The sequence below is a fragment of the Cannabis sativa genome, chromosome 4 (assembly GCF_029168945.1).
Source record: "Cannabis sativa cultivar Pink pepper isolate KNU-18-1 chromosome 4, ASM2916894v1, whole genome shotgun sequence".
Lineage (NCBI taxonomy): Eukaryota > Viridiplantae > Streptophyta > Magnoliopsida > Rosales > Cannabaceae > Cannabis > Cannabis sativa.
Genome location: NC_083604.1, coordinates 116,792 through 133,878, shown reverse-complemented (window position 1 = coordinate 133,878; position 17,087 = coordinate 116,792). Strand labels below are relative to the sequence as shown.

Genomic DNA, 17,087 nt, shown 5'->3' with positions numbered 1-17,087 from the left:
TTCGGGTTTCTTTGATTTGGTTTCTGATGTAACTTTTCATTTATCCTCTTTCTCTAATGTTTGTATTTCTCATGTTAAGAGAGACGCTAACCAATCCGCTCATGGTTTGGCCAAACAAGCATTAATGATTGTATGTGGTTAGGGGAGATTCCTTCTACCATCTTCTCTGTTGTTGTAAACGACTCTTTGTGATTTATAATAACAGACTTTTTCTCAAAAAAAAAAAAGAAGAAAATAAAAGAGACCATCCAATTCATTTTCGCCGTGAGTTTCTCCTTTTATTACTCTTTAAACAATCAATTTTTATTATTTACAGTAGAACCTCTATTTAAGAATACTCTATTCAAGAATAATTCTAATTTGTTATAAAAAAATCAAGTCCCTATTTGGGTCAGTTATAAATAAGAATAACTTCTAAATTGTAATTAGTCATACATTTTCTAAGTTTTTTTAAGTCCCGTATTAAGAAAATATACCTCTATATAAGAATAATTACATCTTAATAAAATGTATGCATGTATTTTGTAAATTTATTTATGTAAAATTAATAATTTTATTTTAAATTATATAATACATATATGAAATTGTATTTACTCTAAAATATTTCTATTATGATATAGTATTAATGATTATGTATTATTATTATTATTACATTGATATTTTTTTGTTTTTTAATTTTTTTTCTAGTGTAACTCTATTTAGTTATAACCTAATATAATTTACTTAGTCGTAAGTGTATTTTTGGATAGAGGTTCTACTGTATTTAATTAAAAAACACTTATTTTTTTATTTATTTTTAATATTTATAAATATGAAGAAACAATCGAAAAAACTATTTTTTAGAAACAATCGAAAACGGTATTAGCGAGTAACCAAGAAACATCAATTCAATTTCAAACCTAAGAATCTCTACTCTCTCTCCTTTTTAATACCAAAGATTGAAAGAATCTCACAAAGCATCTCCGGCTCCCCACCCCACCTGACCCGACCCGACCCGAACAAAACGGGTCTCTGTGCACCCTAAATTCACTCCTTCTCTTCTCTTCAAATTACTTCTCCGGTGGTCTAATGGTCTCTTACTGTTTGTGCTCACAATTCACAAGTAAGTCTCCAACTCCAACACTCTCTCTATATATGTGAATATCTCACTTGAATTGAATTGAATTCAATTGAACTGAAACCATGACCATTTTCATATTTTTATCTTGATTTGTTTCAATTTAAAGCTACCTCTTTTTGTTTGATAATTAAGTGCACAAAGCAAAATGACTGAACATATTTATTTACATTGATGAAATTATTATGATAATGGGATTTACAGGCATCAATTACATTTAATTCATTCATGCCCTTCCCACTGCCACTGATTTAGTTGAAGAAGATAGCTATGAGTCTTTACATGCCCTTATTCAGGTCCTGCACCACCATAAGAACACTTGTCCAACTTCATGCCCACCTCTTTGTTTCTGGTCTACACAAAGACCCACAAGCTTCAACCAAGCTAATTCAGTCCTATGCTCAAATGGGTTCCCTTCAATCCTCCAAACAAGTCTTTCAAACCTTCCCCAACCCAGATTTTTTCATGTGGGGTGTGCTTATTAAATGCTATGTATGGAACCACTTATTTAAAGAAGCCATTGCTTTGTACCATAAAATGTTGTACCTTAGAATCCATGTCAATAGATTTATATTCCCCTCAGTTTTAAGAGCCTTTTCCAGTTTTGGTGATGTGGACTGTGGTGGTAAGCTCCATGGGAGAGCAATCAAATGTGGATTTGATAATGATGGTATTGTTCAGACTTCGTTGCTCCTTATGTATGGGGACTTTGGGTGCTTAGATAATGCTCGGAAGGTGTTTGATGCAATGTCGGTGAGAGATTTAGTTGCGTGGAGTGCCATGATTGAATCTTGCGTGGAGAACGGAATGGCAAATGAAGCCTTGGACTTGTTTTGTTGGATGGTGTTTGAAGGTGTTAACCCGGATTCGGTCACAATGCTTAGTGTGGTTGATGCTTGTGGTGATTTGCGGTCTTCAAGGCTAGTCAAATCGGTCCATGGTTACATTGTGAGAAGGAACATGAAAACTGATGGGTCCTTGGATAGTTCTCTAATTACCATGTATGGCAAATGTGGAGATTTACATGGTGCAGAGATTCTTTTCCGAAATGTTACTCATCCAACTACTTCTTCTTGGACTGCAATGCTTTCCTGCTATAATCAATCTGGTTGCTTCTACAAAGCTATTGATATTTTCGTGAAAATGCAGTTGATGATAGTTGAGCCGAATTCAGTAACCATGATGAGTGTTCTACGTTCTTGTGCCAATTTAGGTCTGCTCAAAGAAGGGAAATCAATCCATTGCTTTGCTATTAGAAAAGCTGTAGACTTTGATATTCTAAAGCCAACATTACTAGAGTTATATGCTGATTGCAGGAGACTAAGTGACTGTGAGAAGATTCTTCTTACAACTGGGGAGAAGAATATTGTGCAGTGGAATACACTTATTTCGATTCTTGCTCGCAAGGGTCTTTTGGAGGAGGCATTATTAGTTTTTAAACAGATGATAACAGAAGGACTAATGCCAGACTCGTATAGCCTTGCAAGTTCCCTCTCAGCTTGTGGAAATGTGGGCCAATTACATCTTGGACATCAGATACATAGTCATATCTTAAAAAGAAGCTATTTTGACGAGTTTGTCCAGAATTCGTTAATTGACATGTACTGCAAATGTGGTATTATGGATTCATCATACAAGGTATTTGATAAACTTAAGCAGAAAAGTGTAGTGGCATGGAATTGTATGATCTGTGGATTTTCCCAGAACGGTTACTCATATGAAGCAATCAGTCTTTTTGATCAAATGTACTTTGACCGTCTTCAAATGAATGAAGTGACTTTCTTGTTAGTAATCCAAGCTTGCTCCGAATCAGGTTACTTAGAAAAGGGGAAATGGCTTCACCACAAGCTCATAACATGTGGTATGAACCAAGATACGTATATTGGTACTGCTCTAACTGACATGTATGCTAAGTGCGGGGACCTCAAAACTGCTCGCAGAGTTTTTGATAGCATCTCCGAAAGGAGTATTGTGTCATGGAGCGTCATGATTGCCGGGTATGGCATGCATGGTGAGATCAATGAGGCCATAACACTCTTTGATCAGATGATGGAATCGGGAATTAAACCGAATGATGTTACATTTATGAATGTTTTATCAGCTTGCAGTCATGCAGGCTCTGTCGAACAAGGAAAACTATATTTCAAGATGATGAAAAATTTCGGTATTGAGCCAAACACTGAGCATTTTGCTTGTATGGTCGATCTTATGAGTCGAGCTGGTGATCTTTATGGAGCATATGGTGTTATCAAGTCCATGCCAGTGTTTGTGGAAGCTAGCATCTGGAGTTCCTTGCTTAATGGTTGTCGAATTCACCAAAGAATGGATATGCTTAATAATATTCAAAAAGACATTTCGGACATAAGTAGTGATGATCCTGGATACTATACTTTGTTATCTAACATATATGCTGAAGAAGGAAACTGGGATGAATTTGGGAAGGTGAGATCAAGGATGAAACATATTGGCCTGAAGAAGATTCCGGGATACAGTACAATTGAGCTTGAAAACAGAACTTATCGATTTGGAGCTGGAGATGTTCCTCATCCAGACATCAAGGAAATCTGTAGTTTTTTAGACAACTTCAAGTGTCTGGCACAGGGACAAGATTTTGTAGCATAGAATACAATGGCACATCATCTTACATTTACATATTCTCTTAGGACAATATAGCTATGAAGTTTTTAAAGCTGCCTAATACATTCCAGCAATAAACCATTCACATACTCGAAACCTTCACGCTCTGAAGCTTTTCTCTACCTTGACTGCCACCGCCTGAAGATTGCAACCCCTGAGATTTTTTCTTTCTTTCTCCTATATAGAGTCCGGATCAGATCTAACCCCTCCTTCCTCCTCTAGCAGCCCACTTATCCATGTATTTTTTTTTTGTTTTCAGTCTCTCTCTCTCTGTTAAATTGTTAATAACTTAGTAATGCATTGTTGCTGTTTGTAATGTGTATATCTGGTTTGGAATCAAAATAGGGTAGAATTTTGTTTTTGTTGTTAAAAAATGGCATGGTTGAAAAAAAAGAGAGAAAAAAACATGGAAACATATATCACATCCTTGAATGAAATGGTTATTTTATTACATAAGAAAATCCTCAATAATAATACAGTACTATTGATACTTTATGAGTTGTGTTTCCTTAATTAAACTAGATAGGTCCTGATCTCATGTATTCAAATATAAGATGATACTAATAATCATTTGATTGTTTTCTCTACTAGGATTATTCTTCTCATTCTGAAGATGTCAAAGTATTTAAAGATGTTAAATCATTACATGAAGAATAAAGATTGTTGTAAGTTTTTTGTTTCTCTAGCTATTAATTTTCTTCTTCTTTTTCATGTATCAATTGTTCTAATATCAGTCCTTATCTTAATTTAAGGATCATTCTTTAAACCTCATATTCAGAACCATTATAGTCTTTTATTTGTTCTTTGCATAATTGTCAGTGTATCATTAAAGCTAAAGAAACAAAAGTCACTCTCAACCAAGTTGGCCAGCATTGTTTTCTTTGTTTGATCAAAATATTTGGTTATTCTAGTCTTGTTGAGATTTAAGAGAATAAGAAGCTAAGCTAGTATTTAACATTGATGTGTGGAGACTGTTTGTTGTATTTATTTTTTTTAATTTTATATATATTTACTAATTGTTGCAGCAAATTTTGAAAAAGGAGAGAAGAAATAAGAGTATGAAGAAGCTTGGCTTTGCTTTATGCTTGAACATATTCAACCTCAACAATGGAGGTGTATTCCAAAGGAGGACTCTCACTAATTCAACATATTCAGAACTGCCTCAGTTTTCTCAAACCATAGCTTCGGTACAGTCCATCTTCTCCAATCCCTATTTTTCTCTTCTGGGTATCTGCAGAAACATTGACTCCCTCAAGAAAATTCATGCTTTGCTCATATTAAATGGCTTAACCGAAGATATTATATGCAACAATAAATTGGTTAGTTTGTATGGTTCCTTTGGGTATATTCGATATGCACGACAACTCTTCAATCAAATGCCTAACCCGGATTTTTATTCATGGAAAGCGATGCTTAGGTGGTATTTCTTGAATGAGTTTTATTTTGAGGTTTTAAGGTTTCATAATCACATGAGACCGCGCGTGAAAGAGAATGATAATATTGTTTTCTCGATCGTGTTGAAGGCATGCAGTGAGTTGCGTAATGTTGAAGAAGGGAGGAAGGTGCATTGCCTAATTGAGAAGGCGGGAAATCCTGATAGCTTTGTGTTGACGGGATTGGTTGATATGTATGCGCGATGTGGATGGATTGAGAATTCTCGAGCTGTTTTCGATGGAATTCTTGATCGAAATGTGGTCTCTTGGACTACAATGATTGTCGGGTATGTGCAGAATGACTGTGCCAAAGAAGGTTTGGCTTTGTTTAATAGGATGAGAGAGGGTTTTGTTGAATGCAATGAGGTCACATTAGGGAGCTTAATCAAAGCCTGTACGAAAATAGGATCTTTGCATCAAGGAAAATGGTTTCATGGATATGTTAGTAAAAGCGGCTTTGAACTTAATTATGTCTTAGGTACAGCTCTTCTAGACATGTACGTCAAGTGTGACAGCATTGGAGATGCTCGTTGTGTGTTTGATGAGCTATCAACAGTTGACCTTGTGTCATGGACGGCAATGATTGTCGGCTACTGTCAGACTGGTCATCCGGACAAGGCTTTGAATTTATTTACTAACAGTAAATGGGTTGGTTTTCAACCAAATTCAATCACCACAGCCAGTTTGCTTTCATCATGTGCACAGTTGAGTAATTTGAGTTTGGGGATGGCAATTCATGGTCTTGGGGTTAAACTTGGTTTGGAAGACTCGATAGTTAGAAATGCTCTGGTGGACATGTATGCAAAATGCCATATGCTCGGTGATGCCCGTTATGTCTTTGAAATGGTTTTGGACAAGAATGTGATAGCATGGAATTCAATCATTTCTGGATACTCACAAAATCGGTATGCATACAAAGCTCTTCAAATGTTCCATCGAATGAGATCAGAGTCATTTGTGCCCGATGCTATCACACTAGTCAGTGTCCTTTCAGCTTGTGCTTTCCTTGGTTATCTTCGAGTTGGTTCATCGCTCCACGCTTACTCTATAAAGAGGGGCTTAATGACAAACAATGTGGTTGTGGGGACTGCACTGCTGAACTTTTACGCCAAATCTGGGGACACTGAATCTGCACGTATAGTTTTCGATGGAATGGAAGAGAAGAATAGTATAACTTGGAGCACAATGGTTGATGGTTATGGGATACAAGGCGACAACAATGAATGTTTTACACTCTTCGATGAAATGTTGAAGAACGATATTCAACCCGATGAAGAAACCTTCACAACTATTCTATCAGCATGTAGTCATTCAGGAAAGGTTCAGGAGGGTTGGAGGTATTTCAATCTAATGTGTCAACACTATAAGTTTGTGCCTTCCATGAAGCATTACACATGTATGGTCGATATGTTGGCTCGTGATGGAAAACTTGAGGAGGCCATGGAGTTCATTAAAAATTTACCCGTTCAACCAGATGTGAGTTTGTTGGGAGCTTTTCTTCATGGATGTGAATTCTATTCGAGGTTAGATCTTGGAGAAATCGTTATCAGGAAAATGCTGGAGCTCAACCCTCAGAAGGCTTGTTATTATGTGCTCATGTCTAACCTTTATGCCTCGGTTGGAAGGTGGAGTGAGGTTAATCAGGTGAGAGAGATGTTGAAGGAGAGAGGATTCAGTAAGTGTCCTGCGAGTAGCATGGTGGAGATGAATAATGATATTTCGGTTGCAAGAGTGGCATGTTTTGCTTAGTTATGTGGTCTCTTTTCGGGATGAGATCCTCACACGACACAAGGGCATTTCGGCGAGGCATGAGATAAGACTTCAATCACTCAGAGTTGGATTGATGAATTGAGAAAGACAATGTACTATAAATAGTGTTGGGTAGAGTGGACAGAATCACTGTGAAGACCTGTAGAGTAGACACCCTCAAAGACCGTTCATATGCGTAGAAAATATTGGCATATGAGATGAGATGATATGATTTTGTGAAAAGACTCCAAATATGTACTGTTATATTCTGCCCTTTCGGAAGCTTGGTGTTTTGCGTTTTATTATACATAAAAGTAAGGAATCTGAACTATTATAATGTTTTTCCCTTATCACAAGTATGATATTATGGATACTTTTTTTGAGACTCTTTCTTTCTGTTTTAAGGGCCACATGGCACCGTCTTCATCTGATTCTGGCTTATCTGGGAATATCATAATTGATTTCTATTGGGCAAGTGTGATTCTTCAGTGATTTCTGTTTTTCTATTAACTAAAGTTGGGATGTAGTAAATTAGGAGAAAACTGTGATGGGTAAAGATTAAGAAGGTGCATGCATATTCAGGAATGTTGATGCCATGTTCCGATATAACTTCATCTAAGTTTACTCAATAGGATAGGTTTTTTGGAGTGTGACATTCTTTGTAAGCATATTGAACTGTCTAAATACTAATTATAAATAGCAATAGTTCATTGCTTGATTTATTCATTTGTCTCTTCTTTAATTTAAAATCAAGAATAAAATTAGCACTAGTCTTGGCACCAACTGTCAAAATGACTTTGAGTGGAATTGTGGTGGTGGTGGTGGTTGTTAAGTTTTTTTATTTTCATTTTTACTATTTCAATTTGCTGGAGAATATGAGCCTTGTAGCATCTTAAGCTCTGCTGGATTACCAACTATATGTAATTGTTGTCATTATTGAAAACTTCCCGAACCATAACTACCTGACACCTTTCTTTGACTTTTACTCCTTGTTAATATCCTTTTAAATTTAATTGCCTTTCTGCAGGGTATGGAACTCTATCATCGCATTGGTAAAAACTTTGACATTAAAGTTTTTACAAATTCCAGATTCGGAATGATGTCTTGGGCAGTTTTAGTTGTAACCTATTGCATAAAGTAGGTAGCGTCTATGAATGGTGCCTATTTATGTCAGTAATTATTCATCACATTGTTTATGTCTAGTGTTGGTTGATGTACCAGTATGTTTTAGGGCCAAAAGTTTGTTGGCTTACAATTTGAAATATGTGGGAGCGAGTAGTCATCTGATATTGTGATCTTATACTGCTAAAATTTTATTGCTTTGCAACAAAATCTCTACAATCCATTTCCAGTGGCCGATCATTTTTCCTCTTGTTCAAGGATTGTTTCTCTGTATAATTTATTTGGTCAAAAAGAACATTTAATCGTACTTTACTGAGTGCCTGTGCAGTTGGTCTGGTGGTTATTTCTTACCTCTAAATCAGACTCGACCTTCCTGTTTAAAACTTTCACAATCAGATTGCTATATGGACACACTGTACGTTTCTTTTGCTAGTATTTAACTTATTTCTTTTTTCTTTTTTTCCAGTATGAAGTGAATGGTAAAGTTGCTGATTCGATGCTTGTTAATACTATATTGATGCTGGTGTATGTTACTAAGTTTTTTTGGTGGGAAGCTGGATACTGGAGCACAATGGATATTGCACATGATCGAGGTTCTACTATGAAGTTATTATCATTATAGTCTCTTTCTTCTATTAAAGATCATAGTTACTTTCCCTTTAACCTTTTTCATCTATTGCTGTATATGATCCAAATTACTTGGATTGGCTGACATGGCATACCAAATTGTTGGCATTAATTTGAGCAGATAAATTATTTCTACAACTTAAGTTTTAACTCAGATTAGGAGAGAAAAAGAATAATTATTAAATAAATGCTGAATTTATCTATTGTTTCTTTCCCTTTCTATTGTTTTGTTCGTACTTTCTCTCATTTGGATCTTTGTGCTTATTCGCTTTGACAACTTGTTTTTATATTTGCTGGGGATGCCTTGTATGGGTGCCTTCTGTATATACTTCACCTGACATGTACCTGGTCAATCATCCCGTACACCTTGGAACTCAGGTATAAAGTTTTCTTCTCTTAAGTTTATTTGGTCAATAAAATGTAATTGCTAATATGTAGATACTTTTCTATGTTCCTAGGCTAGCAAGATATAGCAATTGCTATGTAAATACTTAGGAGGGACTCGAACTTCAGATCTTATAGGAGCAACCATTTGAGCTAACTTCCTCTTGATTATACCAATAATATTATTAGCAGCTTATAAAGCTTTATGTTGGCAATTTGATTTAGAAGCTGAAACTCTATTATACCAGCCAAATGCAAAAGTTGAACGCTTATAAGCTGCCAAGCCTATGAGCTGAGCATGGATTTGAGTTTTTTTTTGCAACCAATTAGTCTCATTTTCCCATGTTCCTGTTAAATTAGTTATTAATTTTAATTCTCTACTTGGCTTTGTCACAGCTGGCACTCTATATCCTAGTAGCAGGCATTCTTTGCATATACATTAACTACGACTGTGATAGGCAAAGGCAAGAGTTTCGCAGAACAAATGGCAAAGCTTTGGTTTGGGGTAAAGCTCCATCAAAGGTATATGGCTCTTTGAAACTTGTCTTTCGGTTCTTGTTGTACATACAATTTTTTGTGTATCTGCTGCCAACTCCTGCATTGTTCTTCCCTTTCTATTTCACAGATAACTGCCTCTTACACCACCACAACCGGGGAAACAAAAAGCAACATTCTTTTTACTTCAGGATGGTAAGTTTTCAGGCTTTTTCATGTAAATACAACGTAAGTGTATTATGTTTATTTTTTTGGTTGAGAATGCTTTTGTTATAAATGAGCATTCTAACGATGTGGACGATTTGGTTTTCTGATAGAGGAGCGTGCTTTCTTCTTCTTCTTCTTCTTCTTCTCGTTGTCTTAATTTGTGAAATGTTAAAATTCTAATAGAACAAAGTTTTATGGTTCATGCAGGTGGGGATTAGCTCGACATTTCCACTACGTTCCAGAAATATCAGCTGCATTTTTCTGGACTGTTCCAGCTCTTTTTGACCACGTAAGTTAATACAGTACGCACTCTTCGAGTCAGTGCCCAACTCCAATTTGCCTCTCAGCTTTGTATTTCTTTGCATAAAAAATGCCATCAATTACATTTAGAGTTTATATAGCTCAACCGAAGCTTCTTTCAAATAACAGAATGAAAATTACAACAGAAAATAGAAATTTGGGTCGAGTTGCTCAGCGTTGCTCAAGCCTAACAAACTCCCTCAACCAGCTGGGCTTCACGCGCTTTCTCTGTCCACGCTCTCTCTCTCTTCCAGCAGAGCCATCGGCTGGAACCATTGTTCCCGTGCTGGTTTCTTCAGTTGCAACTTCCATTTCTATGTTGTGCCCGTGGTCTTCCCTTTGGGTCTGTTGGAGAGCTTCTTTTCCCAAAGTTCCCAAGTCCAAAGTTAATGGGCCACTTCCTTGGGCCGAACCCAATTCTTTAACAACACCCCCTTCCTCAAAAATAACCTTGTCCTCAAGGTTGTTCAGCCCGTATGTCTTGCAAAATGAGGAAAAATTTTCCCAGGTAGCATCCTCAAGAGAACTCAAAGTCCATTGTACTAGAACTTGTTTGAGTGGACCCGTTGGACCTGCAGTGATTCGCGTTGCCAGTATAGCATTCGGTAACATCACCGGTTTGTTGGCTACAGTAAGCTCGGGCAAGGGGTAGCAAGTGACGGAGTCGTTTCCATGATATGGTTTCAGTAAAGAGACGTGAAATGTGGGGTGAATGCGACTGCCCGGGGGTAGCTCCAATCGATAGGCAACCTTTCCGACTCTTAAGCACATCGCAAAAGGTCCGAAAAAATCGTACGCACGGTTGGCATTCGGTCTCTTCGCCATGCGTGGTACGATACGATACGTAGCTTGACTAACACCAAATCACCAACTTTAAACTCAATGTCTCTTCGTTTTTTATCACTTTCTTTGCATTCTATGTACGGCACATTGCAAATGAAGCTGCAAATGGTGCAGAATATCATCCCGCGTAAGTAGATCATCTTCCACTGCTTGTATGGTTGTGGCCCCTCTTGTATACGATGGAATGGTTGGCGGTGTTCTCCCATAAACTGCTTGGAACGGTGTCATCCCAATAGCCGAATGATGACTAGTATTGTAATGATACTCAGCCCACGATAAGAAGTTTGTCCACTGTTTTGGGTTGTCTGCCGAAAATGCCGTAGGTATTGTTCCAAGTAGCGATTGGTAACCTCACTCGTCCGTCCGATTGAGGGTGATATGCCGAGCTCATGTTGAGTGAAGTACCCATTAATTCGAACAATTTCTGCCAAAAGGCGCTTGTAAATATCGGATCCCGATCGGACACAATCGTTCTTGGTAATCCATGTAGTTTAATCACCATATGTGTAAACAACTCGGCAACTTTAGTGGCTGAATAATGGTTTGGAAGTGCTCCAAAATGAGCATACTTAGTAAATCGATCCACAACAACCAAAATATTAGTGGCTCCGTTTGACTTGAGTAAACCGACAATAAAATCCATGGATAAGTCTTCCCAAACTCTCTCCGGAATAGCTAATGGTTGTAGTAACCCGTATGGTGCCTTGGTCGAGTACTTCACTGTCTGACAAGTTGGGCAGTTTCGAACAAACTCCTTTACTTCTTTACGCATGCCAAGCCAAAAAAATTTGCTCCCAACCTTAAAAATGTCCTCTCGACTCCTGCATGACCTCCAATACGCGAAGAATGGAATTCAGCCGACAAGAATCGGGATTTTAAATTAGAATGCTTCTTTTGATTAGAAGGCGGTGGCGGTAATATTAAGTCCGTCTCGCGTACGGCGAAGTATCGTTGCCTTCTTGTAATTGGGCGTGTAGTTGTCGCAGTCCGGGCATGTCATGTTTTCTTGCTTCAATTCATCCGAGAAAGTCGAAAGACCCGTACTAATAACAATGAATAGATTCGATTGGTATTAGGTAGTCTTGAGAGCGCATCCATTCTTGCGTTATGTTTGCCCGACTTATATATTCAATTGAAAACGATATCCCATTAACTTGTGCGAGAATTTTCTTTCGTTCGGATACGAATAACTTGAGTGAGCGAGTTCTTTAAGGCTTCGGTGATCGATCCGAATAATAAAGTGCCTATGACAAATATTGTCGCCATTTGGTGAGCCGACTATTGCCCTCATCTCCTTACCGTAGGTAGAAGCTGTAGCAAATTTAGGTCCCAGTTTTTTGCTAAAAAAAGCTAGTGGATGGCCTTCCTGCATTAACACACCACCAATACCCACATTAGAAGCATCAGTTTCAATCACAAAAGGTTTAGAAAAATCGGGTAGATGGAGGACTGGTGTTGTCGTCATTGCCAACTTTGTTTGTTGAAATGCTTAGTGCCTCGTGATTCCGATGGAAACTATCCTTTCGGAGGAGTGAAGTTAACGGTGCGGCAATAGTTGCATGCAAGGGCTACAAATCGTCGGTAGTAACCGTCAAACCCGAAATCCTCGGAGTTGTTTGAGCGTCTTCGGAGCGGCCATTGTACCATTCTGTTTTTGCCGGATGCCAGAACACCTGCGGGGAGACAATGTGCCGAGGTACTGACCGTTGTGTCTTGGAAAAGCGGCATTTGCTGAGTTTGGCATAAAAACTGTTATCCCGCAATAATTGTAATACAGATTTCAGATGGTGCCGATGCTCCTCATTCGAACGACTATAGACCAAAATGTCGTCGAAAAAAACTGTAACAAAACGCCGCAAAAAGGGTCTGAATACCTGGTTCATAGCCGCCTGGAATGTGGAGGGAGCGTTGGTTAAACCAAATGGCATGACGACAAACTCGTAATGGCCATCGTGTGTGCGAAAAGCAGTCTTGTGGATGTCCCTCGGATCCATTCTAATCTGATGATACCCAGCACGAAGGTCCAGCTTAGAAAAAACCTTAGCGCTGCCCAGTTCGTCTAACAATTCGTCGATGGTAGGAATTGGAAATCTGTCTTTTATGGTAATGCCGTTGAGCGCTCGATAATCTACACAAAATCTCCACGTCCCGTCTTTTTTCTTGACCAACAAAACTGGCGATGAGTAAGGACTTGTGCTTGGTCGGATGAACCCGCATTCCTTCATCTCGTGAATCAACTGCTCGATGATGTCTTTTTGGAAGTAAGGATATCTGTATGGCCTTACATTAATCGGAGAGGTTCCTGGTTGTAGGAAAATGCGATGGTCCATGGTGCGGCGAGGTGGGAGATGTTTCGGGGCAGAGAAAACATCTTGGAACTCAGTGAGTAAGGCAGACCCTTCACTGGGCAAACTTCGTTGAACTTCCACTAGTGCATCGGTATCCTTTTCCAGCTCTGTCACGGGCATGCGGATTCGAAAACGATCCACGAACATCTCAATCTAAAATCATAGTATGTAGCTGAGAGTAGGACAGTTGATGAGCCTCGAAATCCTTAGAGCCTGCGAGTTTTACGACTTTACCGTCCCATGAAAATTCCATAGTGAGGGCTTTATGGTCATGAATACAAGGACCTAAAGTTTGCAACCATTGCATCCCGAGCACGACATCCAATCCACAAATCGGTAGTACATACAAATCGACCACAAAACGGTGTCCCTGCAACAGTAGCTCTACTCCTCGGCACAGTTTAGAACAAAGAAGAAAATGGCCACTGCCCATATACACTTTGAAACGCTTCGTCTCCTCCCACGGCAACCTTAGTTGAGTTGCTAGTGACTCCTGGATAAAATTATTGTTGCTGCCGGTATCAATTAGAACCTCCAAGGTTTCCGTCCCATGGTTGGCCGAGATTCTGAATATCCGCGGGTTCAAGGGGTTTGACAATGAGTTTAAGCTAACCTCCTCCTCTGCATTATCCTCCAAGTCATTACAAATGGTATCCCCTGTAGAAAGTTGTTCCTCATCTTCGGAAGCACACAAGATGAGCATTCTATTTTTACACTTGTGACCAAAACTAAACTTCTCATCGCAAGTAAAACAGAGACCCTTGTCCCTTTTTTCTTTCAATTTTTGGTGATAGTTTTTTGATTGGTAATGGGGAAATGCTCGAAACCGATGACGTGGTGGGTAATTTTTGAGCAGTTTAAACGGAACTATGGAGCTGGTAGTCGTTGTTGTACTTGGTGCCGTGGGCTTACTGTACCAAGGTGAACGTTGCAGATCCACCTTCCGTCGGCCTCCCAAATCGTCATTCCTCTCTTCGAATAATTGAGCCTTTGCCATGGCATCATTCAAATCGATGGGCTTAGCCAGAAGGAGTTCACGCCGTATCTCCATTTTCAACCCCCAAACAAAAAAGTTAAGGAACATCGCCTCTGAGACTCCCGTGATTCGCGGCATAAGAGTTTCAAATTCTGCCCTATAATCAGCAACTCGGCCTGCTTGAGTCAGTTTCGACAACCTTCCTAAAGGATCATCGTATATCGATGTCCCGAAGCGTTGTTGCAGTGCTCGGATAAAAGAAGACCAATCAGTAAGTGCCCCTCCCTTCTCCATCCATTGAAACCATGTTGAAGGTGACCCCTCCAAGTGAAACGCGACCATCGCTAAGCGCATTTCATCATCCACCTTGTGCAGATCGAAGAACTTATTGATTTTGTAGATCCAATCCTCAATGTTTTCTCCATCAAACACAGGTACCTTGACCCGTAAGGTCTTGCGTAGGGAATTTACCTCCTGATGATCCCTTATCATCCCTGTCCTCCTAGTGTTCGACTGGCCAGACTCCCTCGCAGTCCCATCGTGACCCTCGGAGTTCTCTGAACTGGCTTGCGGCAACTGGGTGAACCTCTCTTCAGTCTTAGCTACATGCTGCTCCAGTAAGGCAGAAAACTTCTGAAATTGAGCATCAGAATGCTGTTTGAAATTGAGCTCCATTGCTTGAAGTAACCCAGCAATTTCCTCATTCTTCATTGTGAGTAAAATCAATGAAAGCACCAATAATACAGTACGCACTCTTCGAGTCAGTGCCCAACTCCAATTTGCCTCTCAGCTTTGTATTTCTTTGCATAAAAAATGCCATCAATTACATTTAGAGTTTATATAGCTCAACCGAAGCTTCTTTCAAATAACAGAATGAAAATTACAACAGAAAATAGAAATTTGGGTCGAGTTGCTCAGCGTTGCTCAAGCCTAACAAACTCCCTCAACCAGCTGGGCTTCACGCGCTTTCTCTGTCCACGCTCTCTCTCTTCCCGGCGAGCCATCGAGCGGAACCATTGTTCCGTCTTTGGTTTCTTCAGTTGCAACTTCCATTTCTATGTTGTGCCCGTGGTCTTCCCTTTGGGTCTGTTGGAGAGCTTCTTTTCCCAAAGTTCCCAAGTCCAAAGTTAATGGGCCACTTCCTTGGGCCGAACCCAATTCTTTAACATAAGTAATTTTCCTTTTTGAGGTGAGTGAAGAGGTTGGGTTATGTCATCTGCAGGCATTACCCTACTTTTATGTGGTGTTTCTTACAATCCTTCTCCTTGACCAGGCAAAAAGGGACGATGATCGGTGCCGATCCAAGTAAGCAAACACAATTTCATCATTTGTTTGTCTCCAAAATTTGGTATTTGAATTAAATGTTGAGATGGGTTGGGTTGTTGTTGTAATTTCAGGTATGAAAATTATTGGAAAGTGTACTGTGAGAAGGTTCCTTACAGAGTGATCCCTGGAATTTACTGAGAAAATGTTTGTTTTGTTCCATGTTGAGATGAGAATAGCATCATCATCATCATGTATATTCATCCTTTCTAAATGAAATGATGTTAGGCTGTTATCATGTTGTTGTTATTATTTTTGTAATGGTCAAATTTATGGATGATGCTGCTGTTGTTGTATTGCTCTCATTTTTAATGACCAAAAACTCTTCTCATTTTCCCTCTTGTTCAAGGATTGTTTCTCGACCTACACATCTCCAAAGATCAAGAAATCTCGATCTACACATCTCCAAAGATCATGAAATTTCACGGGGGCCTAGCCAAGACCGTTGTGCATCACTTTTCTCTTGGACACGTTGAGAGAAAAATTAGTTTTCTTGCACTAACGATCGTTTTAATCGAAATAGTGAAAATCTCACATTTCTGATAGTGGTACCCCTTTGTGAAATGTGGCCCGGACCAATCTCGGAATATTTTTTGCCACTAGTCACAATTAATTTGTACTACTAAGAAATGAATATGAAGAATGGTTTTGGGTAAAAATTTGTTGAAATGGCCCCCTAATTGAAAATATTCTTCTTTTCAGGGGAAATTTTAACAAGTTTTTTCCTTACTCTTACACTCGTTAGTTATCTGTTAAAATCTCAACCTACACATCTCCAAAGATCATGAAATTTCACGAGGGCCTAGCCAAGACCGTTGTGCATCACTTTTCTCTTGGACACGTTGAGAGAAAAATTAGTTTTCTTGCACTTACGATCATTTTAATCGAAATAGTGAAAATCTCACATTTCTGATAGTGGTACCCCTTTGTGAAATGTGGCCCGGACCAATCTCGGAATATTTTTTGCCACTAGTCACAATCAATTTGTACTACTAATAAATGAATATGAAGATTGGTTTTGGGTTAAAATTTAATGAAATGGTCACCTAATTGAAAATATTCTTCTTCTTTAAGGGGAAATTGTAACAAGTTTTTTCCTTACTCTTACACTCGTTAGTTATCTGTTAAAATCTCGACCTACACATCTCAAAAGATCATGAAATTTCACAAGGGCCTAACCAAGACCGTTGTGCATCACTTTTCTCTTGGACACATTGAGAGAAAAATTAATTTTCTTGCACTAACGATCATTTTAATCGAAATAGTGAAAATCTCATATTTCTGATAGTGGTACCCCTTTGTGAAATGTGGCCCGGACCAATCTCGAAATATTTTTTGCCACTAGTCACAATGAATTTGTACTAATAAGAAATGAATATGAAGATTGGTTTTGGGTTAAAATTTGTTGAAATGGCCACCTAATTGAAAATATTCTTCTTTTTAGGGAAAATTTTAACAAGTTTTTTCCTTACTCTTACACTCGTTAGTTATCTGTTAAAATCTCAACCTACACATCTCCAAAGATC

At 38.7% G+C, this 17,087-nt stretch overlaps 3 protein-coding genes across 14 annotated transcripts; all 3 read left to right on the top strand.

Moving 5' to 3' along the window:
* Window positions 1-963: 963 nt before the first annotated feature.
* Window positions 964-4,419, top strand: LOC115714016 (putative pentatricopeptide repeat-containing protein At1g69350, mitochondrial). Of its 2 annotated transcripts, XR_004011017.2 has the most exons (3): window positions 964-1,102; window positions 1,322-3,992; window positions 4,346-4,419. XR_004011017.2 is itself a non-coding variant. In XM_030642525.2 (2 exons), exon 2 carries the CDS (start codon window positions 1,388-1,390, stop codon window positions 3,737-3,739), a length of 2,352 nt encoding a protein of 783 aa, XP_030498385.1. In that variant the 5' UTR covers window positions 964-1,102; window positions 1,322-1,387; the 3' UTR covers window positions 3,740-4,419. The 2 variants fall into 2 exon arrangements, 1 of the variants encoding a protein (XP_030498385.1); XM_030642525.2 differs by having other exon boundaries at window positions 1,322-4,419.
* On the top strand, window positions 964-8,905 carry LOC115714017 (pentatricopeptide repeat-containing protein At2g03380, mitochondrial). 9 transcript variants are annotated; one of them, XR_009687551.1, is made up of 5 exons: window positions 964-1,102; window positions 4,346-4,419; window positions 4,780-7,250; window positions 7,964-8,073; window positions 8,525-8,905. XR_009687551.1 is itself a non-coding variant. In XM_061114766.1 (3 exons), exon 3 carries the CDS (start codon window positions 4,813-4,815, stop codon window positions 6,934-6,936), a length of 2,124 nt encoding a protein of 707 aa, XP_060970749.1. In that variant the 5' UTR covers window positions 964-1,102; window positions 4,346-4,419; window positions 4,795-4,812; the 3' UTR covers window positions 6,937-7,265. The 9 variants fall into 9 exon arrangements, 4 of the variants coding, with proteins under 4 accessions (XP_060970749.1, XP_030498386.1, XP_060970748.1 ...); XR_009687554.1 differs by having other exon boundaries at window positions 7,964-8,077; XR_009687550.1 differs by lacking the exon at window positions 7,964-8,073.
* Window positions 8,525-15,895, top strand: LOC115714018 (7-dehydrocholesterol reductase-like). Of its 3 annotated transcripts, none has more exons than XM_061114769.1 (6): window positions 8,525-8,651; window positions 9,466-9,591; window positions 9,695-9,759; window positions 9,979-10,060; window positions 15,512-15,543; window positions 15,636-15,895. In XM_061114769.1, the coding sequence occupies exons 1-6, from the start codon at window positions 8,586-8,588 to the stop codon at window positions 15,700-15,702; spliced, it is 438 nt and encodes a 145-aa protein (XP_060970752.1). In that variant the 5' UTR covers window positions 8,525-8,585; the 3' UTR covers window positions 15,703-15,895. The 3 variants fall into 3 exon arrangements, with proteins under 3 accessions (XP_060970752.1, XP_060970750.1, XP_060970751.1); XM_061114767.1 differs by having other exon boundaries at window positions 15,461-15,543; XM_061114768.1 differs by lacking the exon at window positions 8,525-8,651 and adding an exon at window positions 8,928-9,063 and having other exon boundaries at window positions 15,461-15,543.
* Window positions 15,896-17,087: the final 1,192 nt, after the last annotated feature.